The sequence below is a fragment of the Colletotrichum karsti genome (assembly GCF_011947395.1).
Source record: "Colletotrichum karsti strain CkLH20 chromosome Unknown Scaffold1, whole genome shotgun sequence".
In the NCBI taxonomy this organism is placed as follows: Eukaryota; Fungi; Ascomycota; class Sordariomycetes; order Glomerellales; family Glomerellaceae; genus Colletotrichum; species Colletotrichum karsti.
In genome coordinates, this window is record NW_024065901.1 from 1,566,071 (window position 1) to 1,585,278 (window position 19,208).

The 19,208-nt window shown below is 52.3% G+C and overlaps 1 protein-coding gene across 1 annotated transcript; it reads right to left on the reverse strand.

Annotated features, from left to right (window-relative positions):
• Positions 1-9,516: 9,516 nt before the first annotated feature.
• CkaCkLH20_00353 (haloacid type ii) lies at positions 9,517-10,305 on the reverse strand (the record flags this gene model as incomplete). The annotated part of the gene is made up of 1 exon (XM_038883073.1): positions 9,517-10,305. The coding sequence occupies one exon, from the start codon at positions 10,303-10,305 to the stop codon at positions 9,517-9,519; it is 789 nt and encodes a 262-aa protein (XP_038751778.1).
• Between the last annotated feature and the right edge of the window lie 8,903 nt (positions 10,306-19,208).

A 19,208-nucleotide genomic window follows, 5' to 3' on the forward strand; every position in this document is an offset into this window, starting at 1 on the left:
GGACTTGCTCGGATCCGCGGCCGACGCCCCGATCCGTTTGATTCGCAAACCCGACGGGTCCCACTGCCGCGAGGCAACAGCATTTCCCACGTCACGACTTGATGATTGCCGGCATTAGAGAAGCGGCTGGCAAAGGCCGTCATGGCCACGACTATTGGACGCACGAGATTTCGAGTTCTGCTTTGAAGACGATTCGGATATTTCCCCACACGTCATGGATGAACAACCAGCTCCCCATTGGGCGAACGGCGCACGAAAAGAGAGAGGCATATTCTGGGGCGTAGGTTTCTTGAGTTTTTCAATCAAACCTTTGGGCAGACTGGGAGTTCATTTTTTGTTCTTTCCGAAACACATGAGGGCAAGCTGGCGGTGTTACAGGAGTATGTCTCGCGGGCCTTATTTTCTGACTCCTAGGCAGTCGCAAAAGAAAATGATGCCACGTATTTGCCAACTTCCATCCCCGGGTTGTCCATACGTTGCGGTTGGATTCTTCTTCGCGAGGGCAGAGAGAGGAAGGGATACGATGACGGGAGGAAGAAGCATGAAGCAGGGGAGACTATGGGGAGATGGAGCAAGCTCTAATCTGTGTATACCGAAACAACTTTTTCCGTTACTCTTCTGGCCACGGCTCCTGGTCCAGGAAGAGAATCTTTGGAGGTACCACGTCGAGATGTCGGTCCCCTCGTGGGATGTAGCTAGAACATCCGGGATAGGCAGACTTCTTTCTCGTTAAATCTACGTTATCCGTCCAACTCCTTCCTGCAGCCCGTTTTACCGTTACGTCGCGCCGAACCGGGGTTCTTTACTCCAAGCGGATAACCGACTTCACGGCAGGATGACTAACGCAAGAAGATCATATATCAATCGGGAACGCTACGTTACAATGTCGGAAAGTATGTCGCCTTCTTTTTCGTTCTGGCGTCGACACCTTTTTTTTGTATTGTCTTGGCTTGGCTGAGCTGGGGGACCACCGGCACGGGTCTTCCGCTGTACCCCGCGATTTCCGCCTGCTCGGGATTTACCTACTTGCACAAGGACGCGGACATCAAACGAGATAAGGGGGGTTTGTTTTGGATCTTCGCATAGGAAGGGAAGGGGGGAGGGACATGGGGAAAAAAAAGTTGGACGGTTAGGTACGGTCATGCCATCCAGGCGAGAAGATGCGGGCAGAGACCGCGATGTGGTCCGCGGTTTTCTAAGCGACACGCGTAAACTGCTTTGTTTTTTGCTTCCCGTCTTTGCTTGAACGCTCGAGGAAAAGTCTTGGCGCTTTTCCGGGTTTCTGGAGCGGAGTTGGGAAGGGGTGGTAAGATTCACGACACGGACCCAGAGACGGTTCTCCTCGGATTTATTACGTGTGTATCCGTATGGAAGTGGTCATTGATCAAGTTTGTCAAACGTCACCCATTCTTGAAGGGTTTTGGCTAGCTGGGAAGAGGGAGGGGGAGGGAGGTCAGCGGTTGTTGGTCCTCTTTGGACGGCTTGTTTCGGGTAGGTGTTTTGGTGGGATGTACGGTGTTGGATGTAGATGGTGTTTGGGGAAGGGAAGATGGTTTCCTTTCTCTCTCTTTTTTTGTTCATGGTTATCCGTGAGGAGGAGGGCTGCTGTCTGTCTGATGTTTCCATAGTCAACCCTACTTTTGTTTGTTTGCGTGTGCTTGTTTTTTTGGCGCGCCTTATCTGTTGGCGCCGGTATGTGGCTGTGATAAAGAATGGCATTGTCCTTGTGTCCCTCTTGGAATCATGAACTTGGTACTGACACATGTTTGCATGTTTTTTGGGCTATTCCAATGACAGACAGTGGTTTAGTGTTGACGGCCAGGAATTTGTGCTCTAGAGCTTCTCTCATTCGTGGGATTCGACTCCGATGGGCTTGATTTGTTTATGTTCTTTGGCGCCGGCATGTCGCTTTGACACCGCGCCGGATGGGACGGGGCAAGGGGGGGCGATATATCGCACACTATTCTCTCGCGGAGGAGACGGGGAGGCTAAGGGTAGTGCGTTTTGTTGTTTGGCTTCCTGCGGGACTAAGATAGTGACGAACGGTTGGGGGAGGGGGAGGCTAGTTGTCGGCATCAGATTGGAGATGGGCGTAGAAGCGGCGATGTGGAATTTGGGTTTTACTTGTTGTTGGGGCTCATGTTGTTCTCGTCTCGTGGATGATATGTGTGGTCGGCTCTTGGCTTTGATGGTTTGTTTGTTGGAAGTTGTGAAGTCATGATCGGCGGGAGCGAGATGTTTGTGAGTTTCAGTTGGCGGCTATAGCCGCGGCGGTTACTCACGATGGGCCGTCTCCTTTTTTTCTTCTTGAATCATTTATGGTTTAAACGCGTGCTTGTCACAATATTCTTGGCACAAAAAAAGAAACGGCTAGATAGAGTTGTGCTTTCAAGCTTGTTATTATGGATGTTGATAATGGAGGGTATGTGTGTGGGTGGGAGGTATAGGCTGTAAGCGTTGGACTGATGGCTGTTAGGATATCGGGCTGATTACAATACGCCGCCGCCGGTGTCTTTTGTTTTTTGAGATATCCATACCTGTACCTCGCCACTGCGGTTGTTTCCGTCCTGGATGCTTCTTCTTCTTCTCAAGGAACGCTGGTTGATGGAAGAGGAGGGGAAGAGGAGATAAGCAACTCTGGGCGAAAAGTATAATGCGAGTTTGGATGAAAAAGAAGAAAACACATGCACCCGTCATGGGCTTTATTTTCCACTGGTGATGTGATTCGAGATGTTAAGTTTTGGGGAGAGGGAGGACTGATGTCATGCTATGGGACTATGAGGTTGTGATGACGGGATCTGTGTGGTTGTCTTTTTGCTTTTGGAGAGAGGGAGGGGGGGAAGATAGGTAGGTAGGTCGTGGGAAGAGAGTTTATCGTTGACTTGAGCAAGGCGACCCGAGTTGCCAAACGGTCCATGCGAGGTCGCGCGGTTATGGAACGGGGTCTCGGGCTGGGCGTTGGATGAATGAGAGTTGTTAAGTGATGGGATGCGGCTACGTCTCGACATGGGCCTCGGAGAGCAGTGAATCATTGGCATATGCTTCATATCGTCCTCAGCAAGGCCTTCCGGTTTTGAGCAATAACGATCACGGCCGTTGTAACCCTCACACGTAGCTTTGTATCATCCACCATTAACATCTGTAGCATATTCTTGAACCCGCACTACGGTCTCCTCCTACAAAACGCCTACACTGTACTCAAAAGTGCTGCAACATGTAGTCTTCATTAAGCCACCGCAGCTATAGCTGTATCTGGCGCGGACCAAACGCCTTTCGTAAACCCCTCATCGCAACACGGACCTCCAGTCTCCAAGTCTCGAGACGCGCAAGGAAGAGTGAGGGGGAGGGAAAGCAGGACCAGCAGCAACAAGATGAATCAAACCAGTTTCCAGGGGTTGCTGCGCTGCCGCCGCCGCCCCTCTTCTTCATGCCGGCACTGTCGAGCTGGTAAATCCGTAGGGGAAAAGTGTGGATGCAAGCAAGCCCTTCTTTTTTCAGCTTCGTACTGGAGACGTTTAGACGCGGCCAGAACCAGTAGACGGACGGCGCGGACGGGCGGGCGCAAGCATACGATTTCAGCGAGAAACACGATTCAAGACCCTGCGTGGTAATGTTGCTCGGTGGCCCGTTTTAAGAACCAGGGAGAGAGAGGGAGAGAGAGAGCCGAAAGGGACACAATGAAAAGAGTGGCTCTGTCTTTCTGGTGGTCTTCCGGGATCGAGGGGTTTTTTGACAGCGGGCGGGCTGGCACACGGACTGGAGATCCACGGGAGCGAACACTGCGGCCGCGTACGGTGAAATTACATCGTTCTGTATACCTTGTCGCTTGGGCATACATGTCAGTTCTGGCTTTGAAGAATCATCTTACGGAGAGTCACCGAGACTACGGCATTTGTCAAGTTCAAGGAGTTCATCGAGACAAAGAATCAAGCAGGGAAAGAGGGACGGACGGGCGGCGGCCAGCACGACGCAGCAGAGAGCCCGAGCTCGACGGAACACGGGAGCTGAAGCCGGTATGCTATCCGTGCGTCTGCATCCGGAGGAGGGGCCGAGTCGTGGTTGCTTTTCCAATTTTGACGTGTTTGGCGTTGTGTTGATCTCTTTTTCCCACCTTTTGATTTTCATTTTCTAATTCTTATCGTTGTGATCCCCTTTATGTGACTGAGTAACCTCAATCTTTGGAGTTTTTGTAATTCCGCTGACAACATCGCTCGAAAGAGCTGGCAAGCTGGCAGAGCTTCCATTACTCTGTTCTGTGTCTGCTCGGTCCGATGAGGGGACAGTGCTTCGGCCGGGTAAAGCCAAGGGGGAAGAGAGCATAACGAAAGAGCGAAGGGCTGCAGGTTTTGGAGTCTCCCGGGGGTCTTCACGGATATGCCGCCCGTTCGGTAACGTTCCCACCGAGCGTCAAGGTTCGGGGTAATTGAGGTGAGCTCCAGGTGAGAGCTTCGGTGTACACAGTACACACAAACGTCCCTTCTTCCACCGCGCCAAGTGTTCCTTCAACTTCCAGACTCCTGTCCCGTTGGTATCGACGTTCTGCCAAGTGCTTTGGATCCTTTGGCTTGGAACCAACAGAAGCTCATCACTTGCCGTATTCTTCGTCTTGGGAACTCTGGCAAGACCTCCCCTGGTTTTCCATTGCTCCGCAGCGTATCATTGAGACGGCAATCCCGCCCTCCTCCCCCGGGCAATATCAAGAGCCGCTGCTGCTCTCTCCCCCTCTCTTTGTCCAGGGCTCGCGCCTGATAAGTTTTCCCATTGCAGGATCAGATAAAGACGCCGTGAAAGTCGTTAACCCCGGAGGCCCGCACCGCCGGAAGCACTGGACCCAAGAGCCAGACGTCCGGGTTGCGTTTCACCGCATTTCGCTTCGAATTCGTGATCTTCGCTAAGAGTAATTCCAATATTGCTGGTGATTTTGTCCCCTCCCCCGACAGCGTCGCCGACGCTGCGAGCCCACACCGAAAGCACCTCAAATTCGATACCGTGTTAGTGATTGACCTCGGAACAGGGAAGCCCCCTTCTTGACAGTTGGGTATCATTCGACTTTTGACTGCCCCCCGGGCTGTGGGAAAACAAGAGAACGGGATGCCGATCCACGGTTAGGCACGAGAAGAAAAAAGGGCCTTCTTCTGGCTCCCGCTTGTGGCTTGCCGTTGACAGATTCCGCACTGACTGTTTGTCAGGTGAGAAGAACTGACGATCGGCATCTAGACCGACGGTTTATTCTTCCTATATTGGGGGCCCCCGGTCTAGCTGTTGCTGGAAGGATACAACCTGCTTATCTCCAAATTCGGCATCAGGAGATGCCCATCTCGTTGGACCCTGACATTGACAAAGTCCACGAGCCAATTGACGCCGGCAATATTGCGCTGTTTTTTTTGGTTTCGTCTTGTGTTTGCTGTTGTGGGAGGAAGAGACGCTTTCGGTGACCGGCCCTCCGAGACTATTGGGCAATTGACCAGTTACGTGCCCCTCCTCAGAGACCCCGATGTGGAAGGTGCCTCGCGCGCTCTAACAGGAAGTACAACAATCCATTGTTGAGGCACTGAGGGTAGAGAGACCTGAGGTTTCTGCGCAAAGAAGAGAGAGAGAGAGAGAAAGAGAAGCTCGTAGGGATGCCGCTTCGGCGAGTCAGGACCCTTGTCGGAGCAGGCGCGGCTTTTTGTGGGAAGCTATGCCCTTGAGGAAATGGAGGCCTGCCAGTGCCGCTTCCTGCCTGCCCAGAGACCTTCGCGGGTCGTTTTGCACGGTGTTCAGACGGAGCCGTGGTACCTTCACCACCGGGGAAGGGCATCGTCTTCGTTCCGGACGGACACGCTTGTCTCATGCGGATCTCGGACGGGGGGTTGTTTTTGTTCTGGCGGTGGTTGGTCCTCCTCTCACGGAGGATCAAGAACTCGGATTCAGCTCCGATGAACGTGTTGCGTCTTTCGTATTGGACTACGCGACGACGACAACGACTCGTGAGCTTGACGGTTTCCGCGTCCCCGGTATTGCCCAGGTCCGAAGGATGCAGTAACGGGGGCCAGCTGCTGTAGATCCGTCAGTCGACCCCCGGGTTTCTGGAGCACATGTCTGTTCCCCCTTGCCGCGATTGCTCAAGAGCCGAGGCGGAAGTGCCGCCGAGGACCAGAAAAGGAGATCTTCTGTCACATATCTGATTGCGCGGACTACGAAGAATAATCGGGACGGTCTTGATCTGCCAACGAGTCCATAAGAGAATGGAGACGGAAAGGAGGTTGGAGAGAGAGGTTTGCCCATGTCTTTTTTTTGTATGATCCTCCTCCGAAGGGACCAATGGCTCAGGGGTTTACGCCTGCTAGTTTGAACTCAAAATCAACCGGTTCCTTCAGCGTTCGCGGCCAGTGTCTGTCTGCCTAGCGTACGGCAGGTCGTGGTGGTATCCTGCCCGTCAGCGTATATTGTTGCCGTTTACGTATGAATATCTCCCGATCTTCGCTTCACCGAGAGAGCGGTCGTGCCATTGGCGATCATCCCGCGTGGGGGAGAACCCGGGGAGGGAAGACCTTTTGGCGTTCCTTAGTGTGTTTCGCGAGAGCTGCCTTTACGCGTCGAGGGCTCGATGGAGTGAGGGCGGGGGGGCTGTCGGTAGAGGCCGCTGGGACGCGAGCGGACGAGCCCGATGGTCTGGGTGGCAGGATTCGTTGAAGAAGATTCCCGCGTTGAGAAGGTGTGATGGAGTCTAGCTGACCGGTGCTTATGGCCCCGCCCCGGAGAATGGGGGTTTCATGGCGGCGAGAAGGCCGATGTATACTCGGTCAGAGTTTCACTACCTTATGGCCGTGTTTGGGCGGTTGGATGGGAATAATGAGGCCTTACACGTGCTGAGATGGATTGGAATCGGAGGTTGATAGCAGGGGCAAATAAGCTTGATGGGTTGTTTGATCTTTTGTTTGTAATGCTTGCCAAGTGGCATAATGCAGACGTTGAGGTACTTCATGTGAGCTGGTAAATAGTTCCCTCTGATATAACAGCTGTGATGGCTGTTACGTCGCATCTTCTCGGCATTGAGATGATGACATGACAGTCCGTTGAGGCACTCATAACTGGTATTCAAGTTGCTACAATTGGTATATTAAGATTGGCGCGAACACTTCCATGAGAACATGATGCATAAGCTGCTACTGTTTAGCTAGGGAGCCTCGAGGATAGCTCGACGGCAAGTAGTCTTATCGGCCAGTCGCAGCGTATCTTCTAACAGACGTCTGAAAGTCTTCTTGGGTTAGAGACCATTGTTTTGAATGATACCGTGATCACAATAAACCGTACAAATGGTCTTATCAACGGCTGGGTAGGCTTGTACACGATGTCATCAATAATCAACTTGGTTGTCGACAAGGCAACGTAATACTGAAAATGACTAGTGCCTATGCTCGACTTTGTTTCGCAAGCCTACATCTATCCAAATGTTAGAGAGGTGATCTCGTACGGACGAATTCGAGATCGACTGAAGGCAACTTACACAGGGTCACCCGTCCATGATAGCCTCTTTAAAGTAATACACACAGGCATATCATCATGATTTGAGCGCAATCTCGTCGATAGCATCTTACCCGGGTGAAAAAAAGAAAAAGCCTTTGATGACCACAGTATCACTCACTTATACGGACGCAGTCTCCTTGCCATAGGGCCTATTGGTTGTCTCTGCATATGGCTTCTTCGGGTGGGAGCCAATACTACTGGCGATGATATCGCAGTCATCGTTACTTTTTTATTGAACCGATTCCAACAATATGGTACCATCGCGAGAACTCGGCGTACTATCTACAGGAACCGTAGAGCATGAGCTCGCCAAACTGGTGTGCTGCTCCTCCTCAACGTCCCCATGGAAGACACCTTATATCCGGGAAATTTACTGTCCAATTTCATTACCTTTTTAAAAGCCTTGGAAGTGAAGACCTTTCATCATGAGATAGATCCATACAGCCTATCATGAACGGGTTTGTGGAGACGCGTCTGCGAATATGGGAAGTCGGAATAGTCTTCTAAGCATGACAGGTGAGAGCAGTGTGCATTGCCCCCCACCCCCCCCGATCGAACTCGCACACGTGCTGGGGTCCAAGAGATCTAGAATCTCGTGAGAACCTGATGTTCTTTGGGATAGCTGGCCGACTTCTGATTTTGGAACACTTTTTAAATGCCTGTCTCTTCTGCAAGCTCATCCCCTTATTTCTGCAATCTCACCCCCTTCTTTCAACAAGGACGATTTTGCCATCGACATACTCTACTCAAACACACTCTACGCCTTGAAATTGGCAAGTCGTGCCACCTCTCGCTCGGAGTCTGATGGAACTTCTCTTCCATATAGCCCTCCCCTCAACTTTAATCTTTTCCCGTCTTCTGTTTCTGATTCGAGGATGGTTCATGAGTGCTAAACGCAAAAAGAGATTGGCTCTGTGGCTGAAAAAGAAGCTTGGATATTGTCATTTCCTTCCACAAGAGCGCTAGCCTCCGCCTCTACTCCGGTCCAAGCAAGCATACCCCCAGGATGACCTCAGTTAGTGCTCTTGATACAAAGTGAAGCATCTAGTTAACTCTTAAGTAAAGAAGCTTAAAGCTTGTGTTTACTTTGACAAGCCGGTCTTGTTAGCATTGAAACTCTTGTAGTTGCAGAGCTCCAAAGCAGGCAAGAACGTGCGGCAGAGCATCGTTACATTCGTGGCGTCATGGAGGAAGATTGAGCTGAACTCACTCACCTGAACACTGTTAGTTGGGTTGGAGGTTGAAGTTGTAACTGTAGATAAGGCAGTTGACGTCAAGCTTCTTCAGAAACTGCTAATATCGTACTCCAAATAGAATACAGTGTCCAGGAAATCGTTTGCTTTCGACTGCATGATAGCCATGAAGAGGGCTATGTTATCAAACACCACTAAAGCTGGTAGACTCACTCAAGAAGGTTCTCTACCTGAGTCTTAAAGTCAAAAAATTTCAGCCCTACTTACGGATTGAGACTAATTATGATGCGGTGCAATGGAACGCGAAGCGAGAATATCAACGCGAGAGAAGTTCCGCAGCCTCAGAGTAGTAGGTTTTAACAAGACAAGGAAGATGAGCAACAAGAACGGTTTTCGGCCTATGGCAGTGACTGGAGGCCAAGTACCGGCAGCAACCCCAGCTAGGCATCGCCGACCTCCTCCACTGGGCCCTCGCTCACATTGAAGACAAGCATCTGGAATTCCATATCCATGGCCTAATAGCTAAGTTAGCGTTTGTGGACGAGTAGACGCTTTTAAGATCTTTGAGGTCTTGAGGCCCCTTCGATATACCCGAGAGAGATCAATTTTCCTTCGACTGTAAACATGAATCCCCAATGATCCACGAGATTCACCCTCAAGAATACAACGTATACGCGTTTAACAGGTCTAAGATTTTGTAAGATAGTGCTATTTACCGACGATGAAGCAAGAGTCAGTCGAATCCCAGAACATCTATCAACCGAAGTAACATCTTCGAAACTTTCGTTTGAATCGTCACTTGATCAAACATAGATCAAGCCCCCAATCTCTTCGCAACCTCCTCAAACCCACCTTCGCCCTCCTTAACCCAAACATCAACCCACCCCCTAGCCTCCTCATACTGCTGGCTTCCTACATCCCAGTCCTCCTCCCTCAGCCGCTCAACATAAACAGTTTTAAACCCCCGCCCCCTCGCAGCAGCAAGATCTCCCAAATGCGCCGCCACCATCGCAACCTGCCCCTTCTCCGCCCCTTCCCCAAGCAGCGCCGTCACGGCGCCGTCATACACGACTGGGTTCGGCTTGTAAGCCTTCCAATCCTCCCCAGACAAGATCCTCTTAAACCCTAAATTCCCAAACGAATCCAAATCCCGAAGAAGCCCGCGGTTCCCGTTCGAGAGCGTCGACGTCACAAACTTGGATCCCAGACGACGTAGGCCCGAGGAGGAGTCCGGCCAGGGGCGGAGACGGTGCCACACGAGACTCAGGTCGCGCACTTCGTCGGCCGAGTACACGTTTTGGAGGGAGTACGTCTCGAGGAGGGAGACGAGACTGTCGTGGTGGTGTGCGTCGATGTCTTTCCACTCCGTCTTGCCCGGCACGTAGCCGTGGGTGAACTCCTTGTACGAGTCTCGCCAGTCCTGAGCGAACCTGCTCCAGTCCACGGCGGCGAGTGCTTTTTTGTCTTCGGCTGTGATGGTGTCCGACTCCAGCTTTGTAGAGGCCCGTGATTTGAGCTCGTCGGTCACGGAGGAGCGCCAGTCCACGACCGTCCCGAAGACGTCGAAGGTCAGGGCTTTGACGTTGCTGAGGTCGTGGGACATGGCTTGGCCAGGCGTATGCTGATAATTATGTTGTGTGTCTGTAACTCGATATTTGCTCGCTAGTCTAGGCCGCTGAAAGATGTCAGATCCAAGAGATGAGGACTTGTAAATTGAAGGGCGTGAGGTGATGGCGCTATGCGGGGTTGTTTGCCGTGCTGACTGATCGATTCCGCCCGGACCCCGGCCTCAAGCGGGGACGGTCATGCCGGACCGTCCGATCACTCCCGTCGTTCTCGGACGACCGGACGAGCCCGCTTGTCTGACATCGCAACCACCACTTCTGAAGCAACAAAGTCTAGCATGACGCTGAAATAATTTCATTCAATGTAATTAATAAGGCACTGCATTGAGTGTTGATTTGTCGAACAATGACTCTCCTATTTAGCTTTCACACTACAGTGGGGGAAGTAGCGGGATGCACAGTAGTTGAGACGACGAATGTGGCAATGGCATCTACCAAGTCCGTGTATTATCGACGCGGATACCATGGTTGCTTCAAGTATTTTCGGCCGTGTATTTCTCAAAGTATAAGAAGACAGAAGCCAAAAAGGGCACCGGAAGACGATTGGTGGTGGGTGCTACTAGTATGACCTCCCCATGTGCCCTGATTATCCTGTCTTCATGATTTAACCGATCACAGAATTCGAGAGACGGTCGCGTGCATGTTGGGTTGAAAGATCCCAACAACACCAAGCAGGTCACTTATATAGAACCCGCGTGAAGGTCCTATCTTAAAGGGCTTCTATCTGCGTGCTTCATCTCGCTCGCTGAGAAAGGCCACATCAGCAAGCCTGCTTATGAGCTTCGCAATGAGCTTTGCCACGAGGAAAGCAATTGCGATCGTGAAAGACGGGGACTGATCTATTCCAATTGCTGCTTGCTGTAATGAACTGGACTTCAAGTCGAACACCTGATTTGTCCCGTTTGAGTTCACCCGTCAAGGGCGCTCTCCCTCGCTCACAGTTGGGACATGACCAAATACCAAGCCAACGATATCTTCAGTATAAGTTTCAACCGACGTAGTTTCTGGATTCCTCTCACAGAAAATCCAAGAGACACTGTTCTTTTTGGTCTTGTTGTGAAGAAACAACATACACTATGGGTTTCCGTGTGTTCAGGGCTGAGTTCTGCTAAACCATATGGCTGGTTTTTATCCCTTCTTTAAATATTGCCTCTCACTTGTTACCAAACGTATAAACACACAACGAAAAAGATACCGGGAGAAGACGTGTGGGAAGAAGACACGAAGACGAGACACGAAGCCGGGTATTTCGACACCCCTAGCCTCGCAATCCACAACCCAGAGTCTCTGCATCGCACAACCGATGACAGCCAGCGGAATTGCCGGTGTCATTTCAAAAAGATGGCCCCAGTCTGTTTTGTAAATAACTAAATACTTGGGATACGGAGCGTCGTCGACACATGGGAAAGACCTCGGAGCCCCTTGATTGGATCATGCCCTTCTCGCTACGTCGTCTCGCCAGCGCATTCGACTGCTGGGATTCAAGAGAAGCAACTGCGTATAAATGATCTCGTAATCGCTCAACCATTGTGATGATGCAGGGCGGATTACGGCTTAGGGTACTCGGCTTATCACGGGATCTCGATATGAAGCCTAGTCCATCTGACCTGTGGAATGATTAGCAAAGCGAGCGAGACCGCAGTGCTCTCACAATGTCATCATCCGAATCTCCCTCCGCGCGTATTCGCCGCATCACACTCACCGAACGAGGGGAATGACGAGGCATGGCGATGGGGATATCCTCCTCTGCAATGACCGACCGACGCGCCAAGAGCCGACGTGAAGGGCCGACGCAAAGCAACCATACGGCTTCATTTTTGGGCTCTTGTCATCGCCAACATGCGTGGTGGAGGAAGCAGTCCGTCATGCTCAAGGTAGCTTTATATGTAAGTACAACACAACATGGCAAGGTCTCGAGTCCAGGCAACGGTCGCGGAGTATTCGCAGCTCGTGTAATAGTTCGTGTGCCCTAGGCAAGAATTCTTCTGAATCAGTATGCCCTGTTCAGATGGATACACTGGCAAAGTAACGGGGAGACTTCACTGGAGCCCTCGGAGTTAGACAAGGTGAGGGAGGAGGTAAGTACCTACTCACCGAGACCCAATTTCTTGTTTATTGCCCTCTCGACCAGAACCAAGTTTCAGCCGCCGACATGACGTGGGCTCGGCCGGGGAGGAGTCATGGTCTATATCCCGGAAACGAGATTTGGCGGAAGCTGGCAATTCCGAGAACATTGGTGAGTAGCCGGTAAGTCTGACGGCATCACAAAGCAGGAACTACGGCACGGAGAGCTGGCTGCGAAACCGAAGAGTGGAATACGCTCGCTCTCACGTATGTCCGATATGCCGTGGTCAAGCAAGAGGCTTTTCGCAGTCCGTTGCTGACCAGAAATCCTCGTCGAAGAACAGCATCTCATCTCGCTTTACATAACGCCTCGTTTATACAACCCCGGGTCGTTATTGCTTTACTTTGATACCAGGGCCGGCTAGTGTATTCTTTGAGCATGACAACGAGGCTTTTGACGAGAACATGGCCTTCCATCAGGTGAGGAACTACGCTCTCTCAACCTCACTCAACTAAAACGATCGGCCTCACTTTGGGCACACTTACCCTGACTCGAGATCACTTGGTTCTGGGATCTCCGGCCCGAGCATGCGAGACCGATTTCAACACAGCAGTCACTTGGGACGAACTTAGCCGCCAACAAACACTAATACCCGATTACGGCTGCTGGGCCGACAAACTTCTCTTCTCGGGCGCAAGTCTTCCGGCTGCTCGTGGAGATCCGATTCCACAAACCCAGAGCTTGTCGTGGCTTGCCAATCCGTCTGATGTTAATTCGATCCAAGCCCGTCCAACCCAAGTGCACATTTCTCGGCAGCTTCGCACTTCATCGGGACACTGTCATCTCCGACGTCTTCTCGGCAATGGACTCCTACGTTACTCGTTATCAAGCAGTATGACAGTGTCGCAGCGAAGCCCGCAAAGTTCGCGAGCCCCGTAAATTTAGCCTGCGAGGCGGGGAAAGACTCAAGGACCAGGGCGACGGCGAGCACATCTCGTCCATTGCGCACTGATGGTGTTCGCGCGGCTATCCAGACCAACCGGGAAATCTTGGCATCTGAGATGAACAGCAGCTTTCATGCACGAGACGTAAGGTTGCCCAAGCTCTTGGGAACTCGAAAACCGACAAGTCAAAAACTAAAAACAGCTTCGAAAGCTCGTGCCATAGATGGTGTTAACCCACGTGGCGCAGTTCATCCGAAGCAATCGTGGTTGCGGACGAAATTTCCTGCAGTTTGCAAAAGAATGGGGCGTCTCGGTTGGTCAAGGGATGAGGCTGATTTGGGAGGTGATGGGAAATGACCAACCCCATCTTTTGCGCAAACTCTGGTTCGGCTCGTATGACGCTTTTCGCGAGGTGGTACTATTCTGATGAGTGATGGGGCTGTGGCGGTAGAATTCCGGCGATGCGACGTTCTCAATTACGTTGGATTGACGCCTGGAAGGAAAGCCCGTTTTATGCTGGCGACATTGGCCTTGGTCAATATTCAGAACAGATCAGATAGGTATCACGACTGAATGCTCAAAGTGACCTCAAAACCGATGCGAGGTCCAACGGCGAGCGGTTTTGAACTGTGGGCTCTGATGGGTCAATCCCCCCAAACCCGTTTCTCGACAGTTGCAGTCTAGCGCAAAATGCACTCTGTTCTGGAGCACAAGCGCATAACATTCGCTTACGGAAGATAAAATTTCCTGCAGACGCGTTGCGGTGCTCCAAAGCGGTCTTGCATATGCATGCATGGGGGTTGTCGTCACAAGCGAACGTGATAGAGCTGCAGCTGCTCCGCTGTGCTCTGAGATGAGGTTGAGCGCGATCGGTGAAGCTGTTCAAGGTCAGCGAAGAAGTTCAGAGTTCATTGGGACGAGCCTCGCCGTTTTCCTAATTTGATCTTGTGCAGATGCAAGGAGCGCGAGTGGCGTTTAGCGGTTACGGAGAGACGAAGTGGGCAAGTGCTAAGCAACACGGCCCGAACAGTAGTATCTGCAATTAAGGTAGTGTCGTTGGGCAGTGGCTCCAAGAGACTGACTAAACGCACGTCCGTCCAGTTTGTGGCCGGGCTTGGGACTTCTGGTCAAAATCGGGTCGTTCGTTGCCTCTGGATCTGACGGATGACTTCGTCTTGTTGTGCAACAGGCTTCCTGCAAAGGCGTTGTGTTCATCCGACGGGGAAGTGTCCCGGATTATGCAAGTTGGCTCAAGGCTGTGAGGAAATATCCTATGTTGGTATCGCGTAGGCTAGGCCGCGGAAGACATCCGGAGGACAAGTAAGGTATCGAAGGCTGAAGCTCTCTGTTTGCCCCAAGTTGGAGCATTTCGAAGTTGGGCTGAGATGTCGACTCCACTCCCCACGATGTTTGCCATCTCAACTCATGCCGAGGACATGGCCAAGAAGCATGTTCCCTGCGCCAGGTTGTTGGACCTCGGAAACCCTGAATTGAACTGAGAGGACCGGAAAGCATTCCAAAACACCCGGGCCAACGCCAAAAGCACGAATTCGGATAGTTTATGCTAGCGCAAAGTCTGGAGCTTATCGGAATTTCTTATTCCAAGTTCCTTTGCTGATCTGTTGATGACAGTAGAATGACAACGTCAACGTAGATTTCCGGCCAAACGGCGTCGGCGGAGGCAGTCTTCAGACCGTCGCGGGATCGGGCAGAGCTCCGATACTAGCGGAGCACGTACTTTATAAAGGCGTGGTAAGGGACCAGGGGCCATGACGGTTCGTGAGGGGAAAAACCGAGCGATGTATCCGTAAAGACACCAACAACGGCCATTGACGGCGATTCTGATTAGTGCGAACAGGTTCGCAGGATCGAGTTTGAGATTGTCAGGAGGGGGCGCGAACCGACGCGGCGGCGCCGGAAGCTTGCAAGCTTGGTGAGTAGCTTGCAGGGTCATTGGTACTGGGGATGCAATCTTGCTTGGGCGGTCTTGGTCTCCTTGTTGGGAAAAGGGGGTCGTTGGAGCTGGAGATGATGGCTAGCGACCCAGACTTTCTTCGGATATCGAGCCGTATTCCGCAGCTTTGGTAGCCGGCTGGCTAGATGTCGGAGTCAAGACGGTTACATCTTTGGGTTGTTCGAAATGCAAATATTGGTTGAGCGAAGGTTCGAAGAAGTAAAGACATGAAATTGAGTGAGGGATTAATCCACGATGGTGGCAGTGTTCAACACAGAAATTGGAAAACGAAGGGCCAATACTCCCGCAATAAACGAACCAGACGAAGTCGGCTTCCGGGCTTGTGTTCTTCAATCGCGCGAACAGACAATGGGTAACGATCCGCTTCCCGTGGTGATATCGGAAGGCTAACGCAAGGCCGGGGGAACCACCGCTGAACGGGGACCAATAACCGTATTTGAGAACGCCTTTCCTCACGGGGGTCCCACGGTGCTTCTTTTCGAGCTGGCTGGCCACGATGAGAAAACGTACAGGGTGGCTTGCTGGGGTCGCGAGGTCTTCGAGCCTGGCGGCGTCGTAAGGTAGCGGGCCCCGCGGCGCTGCACTGCAGATTGCAGACGCGGATGCACAAGGTGAAGCGCGAAATTCGACGTCTTGCAGCCTCCAATGTGATTGGGGACTGTGATTGTGCCACTGACTTGCATTCGATGCCTGTTCCCCGAGCTGATGCGGGTACCGCTTAGCGGTAGAGCAACGTCGATGATGATGGGTCGCTGCTATGTATTTGAGTTTTGCCGGTTGTTCGTGCTTGATCAACCAGCACCTCGTGGTAGAACATGGCAAACGGCCCAGACAGCCGTTTGTGCGAGGTTTCTGACACGGAGGCCTCGAGGGTTGAGTCAAGTCTCAGGGCCGCAACATCGGATAGGTAGGCGAGGTTGAGCAGCGAGCAGCCAGGGCTGTTTTATTCCAGGCGGGTGCATGAATCTCTCCGCCAGTGAGCAAAGTGATGGAAAGCTCTGACCTCCTCAGCAAGGTACGGTTGACGGCAGCCGGCAGTTCGAGGGGTCGAGAAACCGAAGGCTCTGATAATGACAAGGGCCACCCTCATGTTCTTGTTGCGCACTGTCGTTGAAAGGATTGATGTTTTTGTCGGCACATGTGCTAGTGGCAGTAGGATTTTGGCCGAGATTGATGGGCAAGTTGACAGCGACAGGTGCTGCTGTCAGGCGACTCAGTGATGGCCCCATGTCTTCGTGTTGGTAGGATGAGACTGAGCGTCGTTTGACAAGCGGGCGCACCAAAGTCTTTGCTCACTAGGGAGGGAGAGGGACGGCAGCGAGACAATATCACGCGTCCGAGGCCTCTTTGCTTTGTGCGCTGATGGTAGTCCAACAACAAGTTGTGTATCAGTAAGCAAGCTATGAAAGCGAGACAGCGACATCAGAGACGGTGTTGGTACGAAACGTGTCTTGTCCAAGTCGAAATTGCGTACAGGGTAGGTAAGCAGAGGCACTGGTGCGGTGGTGGCCTTGAAGCGTGAGCGTAACAAGTTGGTAACAGAGCCAACACGAGAAGAACGATAACGGCGGGTGACGGCGAGTGATGAGAACTGTGATCAGCGCAGCCAGGAAATTGCGGGCTAGAGTTTGGAGAGGTTCCTATTCGACGGCGAGGCTCGAGGACGGTCGACGATGGCCAGCTTCAGAGACCAAGGCGGGTTAGTGGGCGAAGTTACCCCTTGGAGATGCCGGGACCCCTTGGAGAGAAGGCCTGGCTAGCGTCTTGTCTGGGCAAATGGCTCCCCCACTTCTCGCTCCCCAAAGGGTAGTGGTGGGACCCGGCTGCTCCCAACTGAGGATATCCCCAGTTCAGTGTTGCGTCTGCTCGGCTGTCTTGAATCCTTCCTGTTGGTGCTGGGTATCCGTAGGGAAGTTGTAGCAGGGGCACCGTGGACGACTCACGAATTGGAATGATGAAGGAAGGCGTGGCGTTGCGTCGCGTTGCCTGCCCGGATCCTGCGGCTTGCGGCGTCGAGATCGTGGTAGATGAGCGATTATCTGGGTTGATCCCATCGGGTGTTGTTTCACCGTGGATTTTGTTTCTTGCTAGCTGCGGCTGGCGCTGTAGGGTGCTGGAAAATGCCGTCGATTAATTACTCCGTGAGAAGGTCGAAGTCATGTCGTACACTGCAGTTGTAGTCGTAGTCGTTGTGTTGGGCTTCCAGGTTTCCTTACTGTAAAAAGTGGAGAGCTGACGAAGAGGTGCCTGATGTTGGAAGGTACGACTGAGAAGAGAGCACGCCTTCCTCTTTCCTCTGCCAATTCAAGATGGAAAGAACCGTTGAACCACGTGCCTGCTACTCTTCAGGTATCTTTCTTAGGCAATATACTCTACTCACTCCAGCAGTGGAATACCTGGTATCATGCTCGTTGTCGACCCAATCAATAACTTTGTTGTGACCTTTTCAGAGCCAGGTTTCTTTTCCTCCCAATGATCTGCCTTACATGACTCCCGCTAGGCACATTTGGCACTCTAGTGGCCAGCAAAGTCTGCAGCGGCAGGCGCGACTGGTGAGCAGCTAGCGCACTCGAATGCCGGTGCAGGATTTCTCCTAGTTCTGTCCCTCAGTCTGGCCTCGGTTACTGGTCTGAACGAGTGACGACGGATACTCCTTTTCACCACCTACCTCTACACGTATCCGTACGACTCGCTGCGGTACGTGGGGTTGTGATACGGAGCATGGGGCCGAGGAAGCTCATATCGCCTTATTAATCGTAATCAAAGACGGCTGCAAGTCGTCTCGAATTTGAAAGACAGATGTAACGGCACCGTCATCAGAGAGACTTCATTTGCCCGTCTTACAAACTTTGGCAGCCTCGCGCACGCGTGTCGGTTCAATCCGGATGCAAGCGTGGTCCTTGGATCTTACGGATACCTGGTCTTGGCCTTGGTCTTGATTTTGATCGTAATCATGGACTCTGGCTGGACCGTTGAATCTTGCCGTTGGCCGCGGCGGGCGTGAAGGCTGAAAGCTGTGCCTGTTTAATTTATTCCCATGTCGTCCGGTTGTGTCTCTTGTCTCCTCCCATTTGACGGCGCCGGCATACCTGACCTCGACCCAATCTAGCTAATCTCGTAGACCAGGGGTTCATGATCCCATCACATTGCGTCTGCGGCCTGTCCATCTGTCCTCCCTCTCTCCTCAGCACAAGGCACATGGCACAAGGCTTGCACTTCACTTCCATTCTTAGTGCATGTCGACCCCATCACACTCACCTGCCATTGCTGGCCCGTGTTGCTGCAGGTGGAGTTGATGCTGCATCTACGGGTGCCAAATCGTACATAATCCGCTGTGTGATGTTCTCATTCCCACTTTGAAGTTGTTCACCCTCGTTCCAACCCCGGCCTGACCCCTTCCTACCTTACTGCGTGGTCCTGCCCATCCCATGCTCTGCCTTCTGCACCCTGGTCACGTCCAATTATTTCCATCCCATCTCGGCCTGTCCCATGCTTGAAATGACTGAATAGCCTGGCGCCGCGCACCCGGTCTTTACTCTCTACCCGCGCCTCGACTCGCCCGTCTTTCAACTCTCGAGGCTTCTTCCCTTCTCAATTCCCTTTGAGTCGAGTCGACCTCACCTTCCGTGCGCTGCCATTGATCTCCCAATTGGCCTCGGATGTAGCTGTCTTGTCCTCCCCATCCTTGGGATACACGTCCTCGTCCTGGTGTACCAGTTGCACCGCGCCTTCAATCCGTTCCGAGTTGCCACTTGAGTGTTGGTACTCGCACTTTGTCCCTTCTCATTCTCTTTTCCTTTGGTGTCATTGCCTGTCTCGCAGCCCGACGCCGCGCCGTTGCTTTTCCGCCTCGACTTGTTTCTAAAACTCCCGATAAACCGTCGGGCCTCCAATCTG